This window comes from Rhincodon typus, chromosome 17 (genome assembly GCF_021869965.1).
Source record: "Rhincodon typus isolate 14 chromosome 17, sRhiTyp1.1, whole genome shotgun sequence".
Taxonomy (NCBI): Eukaryota; Metazoa; Chordata; class Chondrichthyes; order Orectolobiformes; family Rhincodontidae; genus Rhincodon; species Rhincodon typus.
The window spans coordinates 40,155,202-40,176,206 of NC_063348.1; the positions used below are offsets into that span (position 1 = coordinate 40,155,202).

Below are 21,005 nucleotides of genomic sequence, written 5' to 3' on the forward strand. Positions count from 1 at the left end.
CCGCTGCGCCTTGTTACCTCAGATTCTCCCACATCTGCAGTTCCTACTATCTCTATAGCATGCTACTAGTTTGTTTTTTATCTAAAGAGGGAAGACACAGAGAATCCAAGTATTCACTGCTTCACCACAGGTTTGTAACCCTCAGCTTTGCTTCTATATGCCCTTTCTCTGTTAGAGATATCCTCTATCTTGAAAAAGCTTAGCTTTTAATTAGAAAGAAATTAGTTCTTTCTTTTATACTCAAAGAAATTGATAATACTGAAAACCCAATTTCTTTGATATTCGACTTTGATCTTCAGTGGATTTTCAAAACATTTGCCACCAAGACCAAAGAATCTACTTTAAGAAGCAAGTTCATGATATCATCACTGTACCTTAGTAAGTGACCTGAGGATATCTTACCTCATGCCACTTTATGCGTGACAAGCTTAAACAAGGCATGGCATGATAACTCAGTGGTTAGCACTGCTGCCTCATAGCACCAGGGACCTGAGTTTTATTCCACCCGGAACACATATCAGTGAGGTGCAATAAACATTATTTTAGTTTCTTCAATACCACGTTAGCTATGTCTGGACTCCTATGTATGGGAGCTAACATAAACATTGTTTCAACAGGTAAAGAAACCCCGAGTGGAGGGAAAACACACATCATGGTAAACAGCAGTGGCCATTTATAAAGGAGACTCCACAGTCTTGCTGGCAGATATTTTGAAAACAGTTAAAGATAAGTGGGCAGCTTCAGTTTCCAAAGTCCAACTATTAAGGCCGCAGAGATCCGACAACAAGAACCCTCTTAGGATTGGGGTTGTAAGAAGGAAGGGACGGAGGCCTGATTGGGGCAATGAGATGCCACCCCACCAATTTGGCTGGCCTGTTGCCATGGTTTCTATATCTTAAAACTAGCCACCTTTCTTGGTCAGCAGAGAGAGAGGTGATTGGGAGATGAGTCAAGATCCTTAAGTGACCATCATTTGAAAATTTACCTTACCTGCTGGCAAGTCAAGAAAGTTGCCTATAGGCCTCCTCACTCAGTACTTAATGAATATTCCTCTCCATGGCCAACTTGCCCCCTTACTTCCCCTTTTGACATCTCTCTCACCACCTCCAGTGATAGGATTATTGTGTCCAGTCTTCCTTATTTGTTCTATCATAAACCTACAGAATTTTTAAAGCCTTCACTAAATCTCCTCATAAAGTGAAAGTAGTTACTGTATGTCAAATCTTTCTTTGCAAGAATTTCCCGTCCAAAATATTACTTTAGTGATGAGGATGTTGAAGTTGGTTGGCTCGCCGAGCTGATTTCTTGTTTCGCAGACGTTTCATTATCATGCTGCGTAACATCTTCAGTGCAGCCTCTGATGAAGCGTTGGTGTGTTTTCGCACATGGTTTTTAAACTCTAGGGTCCGTTGAGATGGATTGCCTCACTTCCGGGTTTCCTTCGTAGTGGAATGTATACGGGGTCGAGTTCAATGTGTTTATTAATAGCATGCTTCGTGGAGTGCCATGCTTCTAGGAATTCTCGTGCCTGTCTCTGCCTGGCCTGTCCCAGGATCTTGGATTTGTCCCAGTCGAAGTGGTGGTTCTCCTCGTCCATGTGGATTGAGATGAGTGAGTATTGGGTCAGAAGATGCCTACACGAACAGCATCAGAAAGAGACTACACGCCCCGACACACTCATCACACTACCCTATATCAGAAACACGTCAGAACTCACCACAAGACTCCTAGGACCGCTGGGCATCAGAGTGGCACACAAGCCCATGTCAACCCTACGACAACTGCTCACCCGAACCAAGGACCCACTCCCCACCATGGACAGGACCAATGTCATCTACAAGATTCCCTGCAGAGACTGTGAGAAACACTACATTGGACAAACAGGACGAAAACTAACAACAAGAGTACATGAACACCAACTGGCTACAAAAAGACACGACCAATACGCACTCATCTCAATCCACATGGACAAGGAGAACCACAACTTCGACTGGGACAACATCAAGATCCTGGGACAGGCTAGGCAGAGACAGGCACGAGAATTCCTAGAAGCATGGCACTCCACAAAGCATGCTATTAATAAACACATTGAACTCGACCCCGTATACATTCCACTACGAAGGAAACCCGGAAGTGAGGCAATCCATCTCAACGGACCCTAGAGTTTAAAAACCTGGCGGGAAAACACACCAATGCTTCATCAGAGGCTGCACTGAGGATGTTACCAAGCATGGAAATGAAACGTCTGCGGAACAAGAAATCAGCTCGGCAAGCCAACCAACTTCAACAACTTCAACACCCACAACCCAAGTTACAAACTTACTCCAAAACCTTAATTACCTTAGTGAATCTGAACCATATTCTCCATTTGACTTTAAAGTGGCCTTACCAATGGTTATTATGAATCCATCATTATGTCATAGACAGTGGATCCCAACTTATAGAATATAAATATCTAATGGCCTGCCTTTTAGTTTATCTACATGCTCTCACATTTACCAGAAATTGTTGCTTTTTATTTATTCTTTTGTGGGATGTGGGTGTCACTAACTGGCCAGCATTTATTGCCTGTCCCTTGTTGCCTTGAGAAGGTGGTGGTGAGTTGCCTTCTTGAACCGCTGCAGTCCATGTTCTCTAGGTTGACCCACAATGCCATAAGGGAAGGAATTCCAGAATCGTGACCCAGTGACAGTGAAGGAATGGTGGTATATTTCCAAGTCAGGATGGTGAGTGGCTTGAAGGATAACTTGAAGGTGGTAGTGTTCCAGTGTAACTGCTGCCCTTGTCTTTCTAGATGGAAGTGGTTGTGGATTTGGAAGGTGCTGTATGAGGATATTTGGTGAATTTCTGCAGTGCATCTTGTAGATATTACACACTGCTGCTACTGAGCGTCAGTGGTGGAGGGAGTGAATGTTTGTGGATGTGGTGCCAATCAAGCGGGCTGCTTTGTCCTGGCCGATTTGATCCTCATAGGCCTTTCCATTGCATATTGATTCCTATTCCTAGCTATTGGCTCCTCACAATGTAACAATATTAACAATTAAGTTCCATGCGCATTGATAATTTTTAAAACAATAACAATTAAAATATGTCCAATTTTATGATAACACTATGAGCAGAGACATTATGATTAGCAATATTTGGGGATGAATCCAAAACACAATCCTGCTATTCCCCTGATATTGCAAAACAGGCAAAATCAATTATTGCAAATAATTAAATGCCTCAGTTAAAATTGTTGTTAAGAGAATGTCATATTTATTCATTGATGCTGCTGGCAGAAGTTTATTGGTTTCAATCTTGTAGAAAAAGTGATATCCAGTTTGTTTTTTTTTAAACTACATAGAAAATGTAGTTTGCCACGACTTTACATTTTGAATGTTTCACGTGGGTAGACATTAATTTTAGAATTTTCTCATTTTTTTCAAACAATGTAAATAAACCCCATACTGCTCAATTTATATATGGGAAAAAAATACACAAATGATTTACAAATAAGTGTAATAGCTCCAATAAATTCATCAAATTTTGATTCTCCATGCTCAAAATAGTTACAACATGTAATTCTTTACTATCTTCACTGTCAAAAATCTGATAAGACATCAATGAAATCATTCCATCCATTTCAAACTAATAACAGCCAGTCTCGCTGAGCTATGCCACAAGTATGGGGCCACACGATGTAGGTGTATGTTGACCATAAGATTATGTCACTGTAGTTCACATTCATCAACCCACATTCAATGCTAACAATGTTCCATGCAGACTCTAGGATCTCCCATGTTCACCTCAATACTAAGCATATTAAATTCAGCCCATTGATTCTGAAATAAGGGACTGTCATTATATTGTAAAGATAGATCAAGATTTCTTGGTAGAATAAAACAGACCCTTACTTTTCAGCGTAAGGACATACCTGTTCTTAGGTCCCGAATTCGATCACCCTGCCAGTCATATAGACGTTTAGCTGGTGATGCTAATTTTATTTTTTGAGTGCACTGATCTAGAAACTGTAAGTGAAAATGAAAAGAAATGTGAATAAAATTAATTAAATATTGCTTATATAAAGATGGAACAAAAGGAAAAAGTAATTTTTGAAGGCTGTATTAAGAAGCAGGATTGAGGGTTATAGTGATATTTAACAATACTGTTAGGTCTTTTGGTGAGGGGCGAGGAGATCAAGGAAAATAATTAGTGCTTCCTAAACCAGGGATCATTGAGTAGACCAAAGGAAAAGCCATATTGTACACCCAATCGAATTTATTTTTACTCATATTTCATGAGAAAAGAAAGTTGTGTGAGATGTAAAATGAGCAGATAATTTATTATTATTATTTATATTGCACCACCATCTGAGACCACAGTCATCTCCAGGGATTCTGAATGAAGCCAGAGAAGTGGACAAATATTTCTGAAGATGTGAGGTTGGCAGGCATGTCGTCCAGTAAAGTACCATTGGTGCCATCCTGCTACCTACCCAATTGCTCCTGCTCTACACCGCAATTTTATCAGTGATTGGGAAAGTCATTAGGAGACCCATCTACCTGTGTGCATGATAGGCGCGAGCTGAGAATTTAACCCAACAGAAACTCTCCTGACAAGGTCAGTTCCCCATTGTGGTCCCCTCTGCCTTCCCTGTACACCTCATTTCCCCTCCCCTATCCCTCTCACTGCACTTTGTATCTGGCTCAGGCCACACCCTGCTCACCTTTAACTCCGGGCCCACAGCTCCATGCAATCCCAGCAATGACCATGAATTGTGGTGGCACTGCAGGATCAGAGAACTGCCAGTCAATCATTCAGAGGTTGGACTTCCTGCCCAAATGCCCTTAAACTAAACCAGATAGCTAATGGGTCAACCTCCTAGGGTAAGGTTTTTAAATTTATTTTCACTTGGGAGAGAGGGACAGGAACTTCAAACACCATGAAATGCACTCCAAAGTTTCTTCACCAATGTAATTTTCTCACCTTGGTGCATCATATGATCTTATAAGAGAAAATATCAGCCTTTCAATTGAGAAGTCTAATCATGATCGCATCTGCCTATTTGCATGGTTTAGGAAGAGGTGAGAGGTCCTAGAACCCAGTGATAGTGGAGCAGAAGTTCTCCCAGTATTCTGACAAACATTTTATTTTCAGCCAAAAATAAATTAACAGATCATTCAGTTCATTGGGTTCTCTATGGCACAAAATAGTTGCCACTGCTTTGTAATTACACTTGAATCACTGATTTTCAAAAATGAATTCACAGTGTGAAGTGGTTTGATCCAATATGACAGTTAGGACCCTATCTAAATACAAGCTTTATACTTTCACCACATCAGAAGTCCACTATGTTGAGACAGTGTTGAAAACATGTCCAACACCATTGGTTAAGGTGATGTAGAAGGATATCCTAAAATAATCATTAGAATATGTTAATAAGGTACCTAATCTCAAAATTGGTTTGCTCAGAACAGACAAGGTATCGTCCCTGCTGAGTTCAATATTACCCAGTCTAAATGCAGCATAACCTTGAGATGGATGAATTGAATGGCCGGATGCCTTTCCTCACCTATAATTATATTGTGAATTCCTAATTTACTACATTTAAAGTTTTTGAGAAGATTTGTAGCTCGGGTTGTGGATGAGTTTGTAGCCTTGCTCGCCGAGCCAGTGTGTTTGATTGTAGAAGTTTCGTCACCCTGCTAGGTAACATCGTCAGATCGTCTCCAGTGAAACTTTGGTGTTCTGTCCCATTTGTTATTTATAAGCCTCGGTTTGCTGAGGTGGTTGGCATCACTTCAGGTTCTGTTTTTCAGTGGTTTGTATATCAGGTCCAGTTCAATGTGTTTGTTGATGGAATTCCAGTTGGAATGCCAGGCCTCCAGGAATTCCCTGGCAGGTCTCTTTACATTCACCAGTCGCTGTCACAGGGTGGTTGTTGGTTTGTGGGCTACCCTGATATGTGGAGGTCTGAGTAGTCTTGTGGTCAGCTCTGATATGTCATCACCATACAACACCAAAAGACCAGAACAAAGAAAAGAATAGCCCTACAAAAAAAACATTATCATAGATCACCACAAGATGACTCAGACCCCTAGGTATCAGGGTAGCCCACAAACCAACTATTAGCCTGTGACAGCTACTGTTGAATGTAAAGGATCCCATACCCACAACCAATAAAACTAACATAATATACAAAATACCATGCTAGGACTGTGAGAAACATTACATAGGCCAAACTGGAAGAAAACTGACAATAAGGATACACAAATACCAACTAACCACCAAGAGACACGACCAATTCTCACTGGTCTCAATACACACAGACAAAGAATGACACAAATTCGACTGGGACAACACATCCACAATAGCACAAGTCAAACAGAAACATGCCAGGGAATTCCTGGAGGCCTGGCATTCCAACCAGAACTCCATCAACAAACACATTGAACTGGACCCGATATACAAACCGCTGATAAACAGACCTGAAGTGATGCCAACCAGCCCGGCAAACCAAGACATATAAATAACAAGCGGGACAGAACACCAAAGTTTCACCGGAGGCACACTGACGATGTTACCTAGCAGGGTGACGAAACGTCTGCAATCAAACTCACCAGCTCGGTGAGCAAGTCTACAACCTCGTTTTATTACATAGCTGTCATTATAAACTTGTCACACTATATCATCGACCTCCCATATTGATAGCATTGCATCACCACTGTACCCTCAAATCCCAAAACTGGGCCCCACCACCTTCATGCTGTACTGCAGAAGAAAAGCTGTGCTTCAACCTACCCTACTGGTCTGATTCAAAATTGTCAAAAAATTGCTGTCTGAGTGTAAATGATAAATTAAATTGTTGCATAAAATCTAGGTTAGAAAATAAACAAACACAGTCAAAATTTTAAAGCATAAACAGCACTAAAGGTGTCCTTCAAATTATAGCAGTGTACATAATAATTTACAGCTCCTTCGTGAGTTTATCTGAAATTCCTTTGTCTATGTGTTAAAGCGAGTTTTAACGCATTCATCATAAACTCCTCTGTTGAAACCACAATGGAAATTTACACAAATGGGCTGAAACATTCGCAGTACTACCACAGTATCACCACAACTATCCATTATATGAAGATCTTCCACTTTGTATCATGCATAAAGAAATGCTTTTAGAAACTATTCAGATGAGGGTTGCTATCCTGAATAAAAGAGGTAAAAGGGCTTCCATTAAAAGCCTTGTAATGGTACAATGAACAATAGTAAAGTCAGTTGCTATGTTAAAGATTCCAGGAAGAAAAAAAACTAACTGTCTAAGTTAAGCACAGTCAAGCATCTATTGAACCTTGAAGTACACCCAGCTTTCAAATTTGAATTTGAACATTTCCATATCTTTGAACCTAGAATGCTATACACATTTTAATGTCTTTTTTACTCTTTCATCTTCATTTTAGTGTTCTTGTTTTTAACACACCTCTCGATGTTGAGATTGAAGATTGTCCCTATGGTAGAAGTAGTGCTAAGTCCAAAAACTGAATTGAGAAATGTAAGCTGAATAGAGAAAAAATGAAACATCTCAAAGCTTTTCAGCAAAGCTTCATTTTAACTTGTTGAAATCACCAATTGAGTTGTTTTAAACATTGTAAACATAAGATCAGGAAACCATTACTTGCATTTACATTAGTTGTGAAGGAGAATCAATGAAGTGCTAGTTACATTTCTGAGTAAAAATATATTCTTTTTTTTAAAGGAGATATATTTAACATTAACGTACTTATGTTAGTCTAAGTGAAAAATCTCACATAGTTTATGTTTGAATTGCTGAATTTTCCTTTATTAGCTTGAACGAATGTTTCTGAACTCTACCTATTAAACTTTTCCCTGTCCCTTAGTAAATTATCCTGTGCATTTTACCACCTTAAACCCACTCATGTATTCAGATATCCTACTGAATTTATTGAAGATTTTTCTTTCTCTGCATTGGGCTGCAAATGCTTTAAAAATTATTTAAACCTTTTGTTGTGTAGTTTATGACAACTGTGTTCTTTTCCTAATAATGTTGGTGATTATTATAATAGTGCTGGCATTTTTGTTTCTTAAAATCCAATTAAGTTACATGGTTACTGTGAGGTATTGATACCTTTCCAGCTGGGAGCTAACGTGAGTACTGTTACCTTACAGTTTGATTACCTGTGTCATTATCAAAAATTAGAAAACATTAATCAATAATACCGACAATAGTTCATCACCATGTTAGTGCCAAAAGAAGTATAACATCTAGAAATAGTGTTGATAATTAAGATCTAATGGCTAATAAGATGTAATTATGTATATTTAAATAGTTTGAAAATGCAAGAAAAGTAGCAGCGGCTGTGAAAACCACTCTTCAATTATTTAAAGAAATTATAGTAACAACTTGATATTTTGAAAGCTGTTTTTGCATGGTACATCCTGTCAAAGAATGATCTATATATTTTCAAGTTATTAACAACCACTACAACCAGATGTGTACAAAAAGTTTTTTTCAAAATCATATGTATCAAAAAGATCTTGCCTATCTAAGACTATAGTCCTTCTCAGTTTAAAAACTAACTTGTTAATATAATTATCAGTGACATTCAATGTGTGTTTTATTTTACTTTTAATTTAGAAATGACCATTTTCTTTTCCAAATAAGTAAATTACATGGTTAAAAAACTAATTGTTAATTTTCTCAGTCGGCAGAACTTCTCACCATACTTCTGGATGAAAACTGGCACTCAGTGGGAAAGAAGATGATGACCAAAAAAAAAGCACAAATTATTTATCTTTTACCTGTTGTTTCTCCTCGAGTGATGCAGTGATCTCATACCCGTCCTGCCCAGCTCCATTCTTAAAAACCAAGATTCTGATAGAGGTGTTTTCAGTGAGCTTCTTCAGACGCTTCGAGAGAACAGGCTTTGTTTTGCCACGTTTCTTGTCAACAGGAAGCACTACCCCTTTCATTGTCCAACTCACCCTCTTGGTCAATAACATGTGGTCTGTTAAGAAAAGCTAAAGTCAACATTTCGCTCCATCTATCCAAGTGCCCTTGTCTGCCTTATCACTTTAACACATATTGGCCTTACTCCACTTTGCTGCACATACCGTTAAAATCTCTATCACTTCCCACTAAGCATGACATAAGCTGTAGCAAGCTGGCCATGCTGATAGTGGGCATAAATCATTGTTCCTGAAGGGAACAGATGTTCAGGGTATGGAAGAGTAATATCACAATTTAGTCATAATTAAAATTCACCTTAGTATGCCTCCCTGACTAATCAGTCGACCATTCAGTAATATATCTACAATATTACTTTTATTACATTTGTATTTTGCCAGAGAACAGTGGTATTTTGCCTCTAAATTAATAATGTATATAAAATTTTAACTGATTTCTCCAATCTCATTTGAAATCCCCAAACCTGTGTTCATTCAGATAATAAGTTGAATTGAACTCATTATAAATAAAAATCACCCAATTTATTAAAAGTAAAGGGATTAGAAATTTGTGCTGGCCATGGTCAAATGGATGGCATTGGATCAGATGCCACTTATAGAGGGCACCTGATGGTCAGCTTTGTGTCAATGCCCGATAAGAATTTCTACCCAATACAATTAGCGGTAGGGCCCAAGGCAGTGTCATAGAACAGGGAGATCGAGGGATTCAAGTGCGTAATTCTTTGAAATTTGCATCACAGGTAGAGACGTTGGTTAAGAAGGGGTTTAGTACAGTTGACTTCATTGCTCAGACCTTAGAGTAGGGGAGTGTGGACGTCATGTTGAGATTGTACAGGATGTTGGTGAGGCCTCTTCTGGAGTACTGCGTGCAGTTCTGGTCACCTTGCCATAGGAAGGATATTATTAAACTGGAGAGGATTCAGAAAAGGTTTACCAGGATGTTGCCAGGAATGGAAGGTTTGAGTTATAAAAATAGGCTGGATAGGCTGGGACATTTTTCATTGGAGCGTGGGAGACTGAGGGGTGACCTTATAGAGGTTTATAAAATCATGAGGGGCATAGATATGGTGAATAGCAAGGGTCTTTTTCCTAGCATGAGAAAATTCAAAACTAGAGGCCTTATTTTTAAGGTGAGCGGAAAAAGTTTTATAAAGGACATGAGAGGCAACATTTTTTTTACAGAGAGTGGTTCGTGTGTTGAATTAACTGCCAGAGGAAGTGATAGATACAGGTACAGTTACAACGTTTAAAAGACATTTGGATAGATACATAAATAGGAAAGGTTTGGAGGGATATGGGCCAAATGCAAGCAAATGGGACTAGTTTATTTTGGAAACATGTTCGGTGTGGACTAGTTGGACTGAACGGGTCTTTTCCATGCTGTATGACTCTATGACTCTATAGTGTCAAAACCACTCAATCAATAATCAGCTTCTTCATTTATTAAGATAGTTGTTCACAAACTGTGAAAACGTTTTATCCTTTAAAAATAGCAATTAAGATATGTAACCAAAAGCAGAACCCAATTCCAGGGTCCAATTTCTCAGCTTAATTCAGTGTGATGTAATAACTGACAAGTTTCAATTTTGCAAAGCAAGGCTTACAGCATGATTCTTCACAGGACAATGGCATAGTCATAAATAGATCATTTAACATTCTAAACCCCACCAGGATCAGACTAGCACAGGATGGGAGTGCAAGTCATATTTAAGTTACATAGTAATATGCTCCCCACTGGAAGAAAAACCTGGTTGGGCAAAAGCAAGATTGTGGATATATCACACAACACAAACTCCCCACTAAGGACCTCACTGGGTATAGAGAAGTTGTAGATAAATCACATAAAGCCTAGGGGTGAAATAGTAATGGACAAAATAGTCAAATGATAAAGGGAGTAAAGCTACATAAAATTTGTCTGATAATCTTCACAGTTAATAACATTGATTTTCATGTAGGTACTGTAATGCTGAGATTATATCATAACTGTGAGATGTAAGACAATTGACATAATTATCTGCTGCTCCTTGTGTCACTAAATATCATGGGACTAAAAGATGTGTTAAGGCTAAGATGTTAGTCTGGTAACTACTCAATAAAAGATTCATTGCATGTGTCAGGATAATAAACCATAAAGGAGGGTCAGAAACCTGACTTTATCTTTAAACCTCCAAATACTAATGAGATATTAAATCAATTAAAATGCACACATCACTAGCCTTCGTGCCTCATCCTACTTGATTTTGAAGGTTTAAAGGATGAAGACAAATAAACGAATTTACTGCAGTGTACAACTGCTACGCTCCCTCTATCACCACCTCCTTGGTATCAACCCTTAGACTTTTCTCTGGCTGCAACAGCCTGGGTTCTGAGGGGTTAAATAACTGATGTTTCCTCCTCCAATTTGTTCTCTAGGATATGTATATGCATGTATGAATATAGGTAATGTAAGAACTAACTGTGAGGATAACGTGAGGCTCGTCAATCATTTGTTTGGATGGAATACCCTGCCCACACTCTATGGTTATTATTTCTACATACACCTTGAGATGCTAACTATACGGTGTGAGAGATTCACAGTACCAAATTTTAACAAGATTCAATGCCCTCTGGGTAAGGAAAGGAAATTGGTAATGAGAAAACACCATTCAATATTTAGCAAATTCAATTGTATTAATCAGTAGTAAGAATGATTATGTTTAGCACTGAAGAGAACGATCCGAGCTATTGATGCAGTTTCCTTTCTCAGCTCTGTCTTGGATTCTCCTTCTTTGCTGAATTTTCACCCTGTATGATTTTCCTTTCAGGCTTCCCCAAGATTACGTATGATTGGCTGACTGCTAATACAACATGATGATGACGATGAACACTATTGCTTTGCTTCTTTATGGTTCTTTTAGCAATGTGATCAAGATTAATTGATTAATATTCACCTCAACTGAAGTAGGTAAGGCTGTCTAACCGACAGAATGGAAATAATCTTGTCACCTTTTATGAGGCAGTCAAGGAGAATTGTCACATCTTTACAAATTGATTTGGTATATCTTCCCCCCCCATTCCCATCTCGACAGATATCTTTTGAACTGTGGCCGGCAAATAGAATCCAGACTCTTCTTCTGTACTTCTTGACTCAGGCTATTTACTGCAAGGAATTACGAATGAAGAATGGCAAAGTGAAAAATTCTTCCTACCTGGTTTGTGAAGCCAAGCATCAGTTGTTGATACACAGCTATTTGCAGATTTCATCTAACTTCAACATTTAACCACTTTAACTTTAAAGAATAAACACATCTTGGAAAGAAATTACAAGATGAATTGATCTCTATGTTTAGAATACTTTCTTGGCTGAATGGTGGCATTCTCAGCTCTAGGGTTTACGCAGATAATCCAAGCTGACATTCCTGGTGCAGAGAGAGAATTGCTGGAAATACCATCTTCCAAGTGAAACAATAAATTGAAATCCCTTCTACCCTCTGAGGTAAGTATAAAGCACAGTACTATTTGGAAGAAAAGCAAGGGAATTCTGCCAGATCTCTTAGCCAATGTTTATAACTCAACCTACATCTCTACAACAGATAATCTAGGCATTTCATCTCGCTGTTGTTTGGTAGACCCTGCTGTGCACAAATTGGAACCATGTTTCTCTACACCACAATAGTGAAGAATCACATAGAATGCAAATCAAATGCAAATAGATTGCCAATTCACTATTGGCCATTTTGTATTGCTGCCGGTGGTGAGTATCACTCCCACGTTGGCAGTTTTTCAGATCGTATCATCGAAATTTGACTGAGCCCTACACCTGTTGTGTGGTTAGATTACTCCCATTTTATTTACATTCATATTTGTGACATACAGTTTTTAACGACACTATTGTCCAATAACTGTCAAACTAAGTAAATCCAAATGCTTTGTATGGGTTTAACAGGTTCATATTAAAGCTGGGCATGGCAAATGTTCTTCCACACCCTAAGTATTGCACAAAAGTAAAACTCAACTGTGTAAGGCATGAATAGGGATGGGCATTTCTTAACATGAATCACCACCTGAGTCATCTCAGCGTGACAGGATATTGACATGAAAACCAAAAATTGTTGGAATCATGACTGCATAATAAAATAAGAAAAATAGCGCAGGCATTCAAAATTTCCAAAAACATAAATTTTTCATTGGACATTGCAATTTATTTATCTTTTATTCCATACATCCGTTGCTCAGCATTTACAGCTGTCCAATATATTCACAATAAAGAAGGTTGTGTTAAAGATGCCTCAGTTATGCCTCAGTTGGCATATTACGTCCAATACTCAGTGCCACAGTTTAGGAAGGATCTGAAGAGTTTGGAGACAGTGCAGCAACGAATCACAAGAATGATTCCAAGGATGAGGCACTTCAGTTATGAACATAGATTGGAGAAGTTGGGTCTGTTGTCCCAAGAAAAGAAGACTGTGAAAAGATTTGATAGAGGTATTCGAAACAACAACAGAAAAGATAGGGAGAAACTGGTCCCATCTATGAAAGGACTGAGAAGAGACAGGTGATAGGACAAAAAAACATTTTTATGCAGCGAATGGTTAAGTTCTGGAGAAATGACAGGTTTACTGACCCATTCAGCAGGGAAGTATGCGACATTACAGGGGGAATAGTAGGACAATGACACTAAGCAAATTGCTGATTCAGTGAGCCAGTGCAGACATGATAGACTGAAAGGCCTCCTTCAGCTATGTAACAATTCTGTGAAAATTAAAGATTTTAAAAAAGGTAGTGCCATTTTTTAGCTGATTAGCAGAATGAACCATGATGCTGTTTCCCCATCTTTATTGATTTGAGCAATGATCAAGCACCTGTCATAGATGGAGCAGGAATCCCAAACACACTTTGGTCTTTTATGCAAGTTCTATAACCTGTTAAATCTCTCATTATGCAAGACAATTGGTTGTAAAGGTAAAGTCACAGTCCTTCTGGACCATAGGGCTGTTCTCTCATTAGGGAGAGATGACTGGTGGTGTTTTAACCTGAGGGTCATCACACCTCAGGCAAAGGGAGAGGTTGAGAAGGAGAGTTCTTTATGCTAACCTCAGCAGGCATGGGAATTGAACCTATGCTGTTGGTGTTACATTGCATCGCATCCAACTGCTCTTTATTATAATGAAGGCAAAAGTGACATTCTATATATATATATATATATATATATATATATAGATAAAACAAGATAAATGTTTGGATCATTTTGGTAATGACTGCTGCGGAAAAAATATGAGGCCATTGACCAGGAGAACATTCAAGGTCAAATTTAGGAGATCCATCCATCTGCCCAAACAACATGAGAACCTTATTCTGGTATTGCTTCAAGTGCTGTGGCACCTGGCAGTTTCCTAAACATGCTCTTTTTAGAACCAAAACTAGAAGTTGGCTTAACCTTAAAACCTTAAAAGAGTTATTTCACTGCTCCTTAATTAGTGCCATCTCTTCTTTTAGTATTTTGTACAATAATTTAATTATATTCAGGCAGAGGACATTAATTTGGTTTTCAATTGAGTACATATAAACAGATACTTGATGAGGCAGTGATGTGACTCAGAGAAGAGGTTTATGCTGGTATATTTCACACTGTAAATAAACTTAAGATTGAATAAAGATTGACTTCAGTATCAATGTTCATCAACTGGCTCACCAGAAGATAATACCGTTCACTCCCATTCCTAGATTGACCTCATATCCTAAGCTGGCACTGCAGCTGTTTGATTTCAGTTGCTTCTAAAAGTTGCCTCTGGGACCATATCTGGAGACTGCAGCTAGCTAAATACTGTAAGGTCCACTGACTAATCTTCCAAGGTCCTGTCAATGGCTCCAGCAGATCCATATAGCTTTGCAATATATTAATTTATTTTGTTTCTGTAGCAGTGCAAAGGTATCTATGGCACCCAACTGAGCAGGCATAGTTTTAGTTTAAAGCATTTTTCTTTGCTTTTTCCCAAAAGTAAACTTCATTAATAAAATTTGTTATATGTGTTACATAATGTATTCTTAAATCAGTTTTTCTTCCAAGGACTATGGTGGGAGGACTAAAGACAGTAACCTTTCCACAGTGAGTCTTTGTAGCCACTGTTCTAAGTTTTAATGCATCCCCCAGAACATGATGCTGAAATTTAGAATGTGGCAATCTGCAATGCCCCGTCATTGACGGCTCCTTACGCTGGAAAACCAGCATGTTTTGGACAAACTAAGGAACACTTTTCACTGAGATGTTGGTTGTTCAGTAGCAGCTGATGTTTGTATTGATGTACGTTACGCCCTGAAGGACAGCATTGAATCCTGCATAACAAAATTGCTCAGGATGAACCTTGACAAAGCACCACTACATCCCTTTACAGATTTGCTTTGCAAAAGCACCTCAGTTTAACAACTCATTCAGTGATAATGCAGCACTCCCTCGGTAGTATAATAAAGTCCAGATTACATGCTAAAGACTATAGCAAAATTTAAACTCACCTCCTTCAATCTTAGAAGTGAGAGTGCTACCTATTAAGTCAAACAGATACTTTAGAACATCTTTAATCCACAGAAAGAAATTTGTTGGGGTCTGTTTGGGAGTTCAAATTTTAAAAGTTTCAATCTCTCACCCAAATTGTCTCAAACATAGCACAACTGAGATGCACGACGAGCTACCTATCAAGATGCTGATCACTCATGTAGATATTTTACTGAGATTGTGTGTCTCTTTTTCAGATTTAACACTTCAATCCAGGTTTGGAAAATTGAAAATCTCATGGGAGGTAAAGACTGCTGGACAAAACAAATGAGTGTATTTCCAGTACTGCTTGTGGTCAAGAGGAACAGAAAGTGCAACAGAAATGTTTCATATCGGATTTAACGACCTGCCTTTAATCTCCCCAGTAACCAGACACCCTCTCTGCGATGTGATATCCTCCACTGCCCACTATCACCTAAGGCCAAATTCCACCAGAGACCCCTATAATGATCACTTTTTCACCACCCTCCCCCACCCAAGTTTCTCACCATCTATCTCCTCTATTGATGTCTGTTAGTTACACATATTTTCCAATCAACTTGTTCAGAGATATCATTTCACACCTTTGGAGTAGATGGGACTTGAACACAGAGCTTCTGGCTCAGAGGTAGGGAAACTGCAATGTCACCAAAAACTCCACGCCTATTAATTACAGATATTTTCTAATCATTATTATACATTAATTATATACAACTGGTGAGTATTGACTGGGGATGCTGGAGCATATATAAAGACAAGGGATCTCGTGATGCAATGGTAGTGTCCCTACTCCTGGGTCAGAAATTCCATAATCAAGCCCCAACCGCCACAAAGATGTGCAAAACAAGTCCAAACAAATTGATTAACAAAAATATAAAGAAAGACATACTAGAAGTGTGATGTTGCCGAGTTAGAAGATAACTGCTTGTAACATTTCACTTTGTAAATAAATGTAAGATTAAGTAAATATTGGCTTTAATATTGTCCTTCAACGAATGACCTTCCAGGATAGTATAGATCTCCTTCAGACACCTACCTCTCCAGATTCCACTAAATGTTCTTCGTAAATAATTGGATTTTAACATATGGGAATGTAACATATAGTCAGTAAAGACTTAAGTATGAGTTAGAACTAGCTTCAAAACAGATCAAGACCTAATAGAGAATTGCCTCACATTTGCACAGATATTGTCGAAATTCATTCTTATGATCAGTCATGACTTGATCAATCCGCTTGGACACACGTTCAATTTTACTTAACTTTTCTTCCAAACAGCCCAAACCATTACACAGAACAGAATTTCACTGTACAGTTAAATTTGTTCTGGCAATCATGCTGTATAGAAATTAGCAAAACATTCTGGGAAACATTTGTGATATTACCAAGAAGTTCAGGTTCATTAAACTGATGGATTTCTGCACGTTCTGAAATACTGAAAATGACAGGACATACATGTTCCTGGATGCCTAAAGGTAGATGTGTTAACTTGTTACCTGAAATCGTATCTGGTGTCTACTATTACCAAATTAGACAGCAATTAAGCTGATTTGAATCCATCATTTTTCTGACACATACACCTACAGCAATCACGCATTCTATTATACAGAGCTCACACATATTCTGTCAATCAGAATGTGTCACGTCAGATCATCTCAGAATGAATTTACTGTTTGTGAAGTTCATTCTCACTAGTGCAGATATATTCTTTAACCATCTTCCATCTTAAAGGATATTACAAATGACAAGGCATTGCAGCGTTAATGGCGGTTGAAGAGGACAAAGTACAGATGAAATGTATTTATAATTAATAAACAATATGTAATCTGAATTTATTTTCTCCTCAGCAGCTGCACTCACTCATCATTTAAAATCTGTGATCTGAATGTTCTTGTAGAGATGTATATACAAAAAAATCCCAGAATGAATATTTTGAGTTAGAAATGTTATAGAGGTACAAAATCCTTTCTCAAAAAAAAACACCAAACATGGATGACTAGGAGATCCAATTGACTTGATGACTTAAGTGTGACATTTTCAACTTACCAATAAATTGAAAGCTAGCATGGCTTCAGAGAATCATCGTGTAGGGAGGTATCAAGTGTTTCAGTAGAAAAACTAACTGAGCAACTACTACCAGGGATATCAATAAGAAAACACTGAAATAGATAAACTTTCTCTGTTTGTCACTACAGCACAGACTCAAATGTACATCAACAAATGTGTCAAAACTTCTATTTAAACACCAAAACATGTATGTTGTATGAACCATCTTAAACATGTAGCTCCAAATAATGTCAACAGTCATTAATGTAATATTGCACTTATATAGGAAGAAAAGAATGTTGGACACAGTCTCAGGGAAATGAATAAATTCATATACAATTCATTTGAATAAAAGAAAGAGTCCCATGTATAAAAATAAGACAGCTCAATAAAACATAATTTTAAAACTGAGAATGTAGTTTGCTTTTGTAAAAATCATTTAGGAAATGTTTACAGCAATGAATGAAATCTTTGAAATGAATCAAGGGTCTGAGTGCTTCGTGTCTTGAAACTTACATCCTTACTTTTTTCTACACTTACATCCTTATTAACTGTTAAAAATGATTGTTTACAATGGTGGTGTTAAGCAATTAAGTGCCTCACTTAACAAGGGAACAAACTTGCATTTATTTAGCACCTTTCAGGATGTCACAGCCAATTAACTTTATTTGTCGAGTAGTCATGGTTGTTTTGTGGCAACCAATTTATGCCCAGCACAATCTCACATAAGACATCAAGATGATTGACTAAGTCAATTGCTCTGCTGCTGGTGTTTAAGACAGAAATGTTGGTCATGGCAACAGGAGAGGCCTTTGTATAGTAGCACAGGATCTTTGGCATCCATCTGAATAGTCAGGCAGGAGCCTTGATTTATATTTCAGAGAAACAACAATATAATACTCCCTAATGTTGCATTGACATGCCAGCCTAGGTTATGTACTTGTTCCGGGAGGAACAGGGTGTGGTGTACTTGAACTTTCAAAATGTGATTCAAATATATGAATGCTATGAACTCAATGTCAGCATTTTGTTCTCAAGTAGGTAATTTGAATAAGCTGGGAAATTACAGTGAAAGATCTTTTCTGTTGTCTAGAGTGATAGCTGTTAAAATGTCCCAGGTGTAACTTCCCACTTACATCTGGATGTTTGTGTTAACTTGATTCGCAAGATGCTTGTTAGATAAATTTCTATTTCATGTAACTTTAGCTCTTCTTTTTGAATTCAAAATAAATATTTCTTGCTATTCACTTATCTGCTCAATGCACTTCATTTGAAATAGTTAGCCAGTTATTAAATAATAAATGTCATCTCATACTGACATATAACCAATATATTCAATGTGTCTAAGCATTAGTTGCATGCACTTCAGTTAAGTGGCCTTTGTAGGTAGGTAACTGTTCTTATACAGTCATATCTCTTTTCTGCAAACTCATAGAAAACAATGGTTTTGATCTGGCATACGTATTATCCATGTTTTATGTATCTTGGATAATTATCCTGAAGTCAATGTCTAGCCAAAGAAACTGCCTGTTTAAACAAGAGCTTTACAAGAAGAATTTTGCCATTTCATTCTCCTAGCAATAAATGGTGCAAGCTTTGGAAATCATAGCTATCCAGTTGATGACTGCCTGTGCACTAAAGCTATTGGACAGAAGCTGTAAGCCCTTCAATATCCAAGATATTCTCCCTGCGAGTGTTTCTTTCCATTGTGAGTGACAGAATAATAGAATTACCCACACTGGAAAGAGAGTTTACAACAATTGGGTGAATGATCAATGATTTCCTTTCTGAACAGGCTCATTCTTTTCCCTAACAAAAAAATATTCTACAGACTCTTTTATTTAGAACATTGCATGGTTCTTTGCCATTATATCACAAGATCACAGAAAGGATAAATGAGGGAGCTCATTCAGCCCATCTTAGTTCATCTATCCAATATAAAGAAAATCTTCCATTCTCCCCTACCCCCAGTGACATTATCTGTCTCTTAAATGGTCATAGTGTTTTTATTTTGACTCCACCCAAGAAGGTCATCCAAATGTTGATTGCTTTTTGCATAAGGAAATACTTTCTGGCATTTGTCCAACATTTCCCTTTCATTAGTTTTCAAACTATGTCAAACCCATAATGGGGCTTTTTTTTGTACCAAGCTGTTTTAAGCATAAACATTTCTTAGTCAAAAGACTGACCTGAAGTTCTGCCAACTTGGTTCTAAAATCAACCACTAGGAGGTGTGCATGGACAACACGGAGGAATTCTTCCTATGGCTAAATTCTTCCTTCGGCAAAATCAATTTTTTTTTAAAAATCAGGTCGCTGAGAATTGTAATTTTTTTAACCTAATTCAAATTGATACAATGGGCTTGGGATAAGATAGGGAACAGATCCAGTTATTTAGCAGGTCACATTTTATCATTTACACCTTGTGAGTCTTATTATTCCAATATGCAGACTTTTGAAACGCTCCTTCTACATATCACAGTGAAATTTTCACACTGCTTTTTCAGTTGGTAATGCTTTCCAACAGGGATGACATTATATAAAATTAGCTTCCATGGATAAACACACTGAAGCTTCCATCAGAAGTCATTTGATTATGGGCTAGAGAACTTTTAAGGTATATCTAACAAGTTATACCGAATTATACAAATGACTGCTTTCAGGAAAAGAACATCAGATTCACTGTGTGGTGTATGATCTGGGTCGCTAAGTGGATACAGTGTGAAATAGCACTAAAAATCAGGTAGAAATAAATCAAGTAGTTAAGTGCAAAAACGGACAAGTATCTTAACAATTATTCTTGCTAATGTTAGGAATTTGCAATATTAGCACCATGGTTGTGACCTGATGAGTTATATTCCTGTAGCATCTCATTGGGGAAAATAATTATACTCGCCTTTATTTTATAGTATTTCAAGAAATAACTAAACCTGAAAATTGGTATTACAATATGTTGCAAAACTCAGAAGCATCTGATAAAGTAATGAAAGTTCAATGTATAATTATGATGGTGTGGCCAGCAAAATAAAGCAAGATAAGAATATAATCCATTCCTTGCATCACCTTTGTTGTATATCACTTGCATTGAATATGTCTACCAGGCAAGTTAGGGGATTATTCCCCTGTTGGAAATAATAGCTCTATAAGAAACATGATTTTCTGTAATTTTCCTTATTCACTTTAAACTTCACACTCCCTTCACACAGGTAATTTGATGGAGAAGAATATGGACTAAATTGCCACAATCATAGAAGTCATTTTTTCATTATACTGTTCCCTTTTATCACGTTTGCAACTCTTTTAACACACCCTACTAAAGTTATGGGAACATTGCACATTATGTTCTGCCTTAGTATACCTTCTATCTCTGTTCTCTGGTGACAAGCCCATCTGCCACCTGCTCTAGTCTGTGTCCCAGCGACAACTGTCGAGCAGCACCAAGATTGATTATCAGTCAAAAGCAATAACAGAGCACCAGATTTCTGTGGGTTAA

At 37.8% G+C, this 21,005-nt stretch overlaps 1 protein-coding gene across 1 annotated transcript in view; it reads right to left on the bottom strand.

Annotated features, from left to right (window-relative positions):
* The window catches only part of LOC109927834 (doublecortin domain-containing protein 1-like), a 395,969-nt gene that overhangs the window by 356,496 nt on the left and 18,468 nt on the right, over positions 1-21,005 (bottom strand). The window contains exons 4-5 of the mRNA XM_048607351.1: positions 8,797-9,002; positions 3,917-4,010 (exon numbers count right to left, since the gene is read on the bottom strand). Of these exons, the coding sequence (XP_048463308.1) occupies positions 3,917-4,010; positions 8,797-9,002 (300 nt within the window). The remainder of the gene's footprint in view (positions 1-3,916; positions 4,011-8,796; positions 9,003-21,005) is intronic.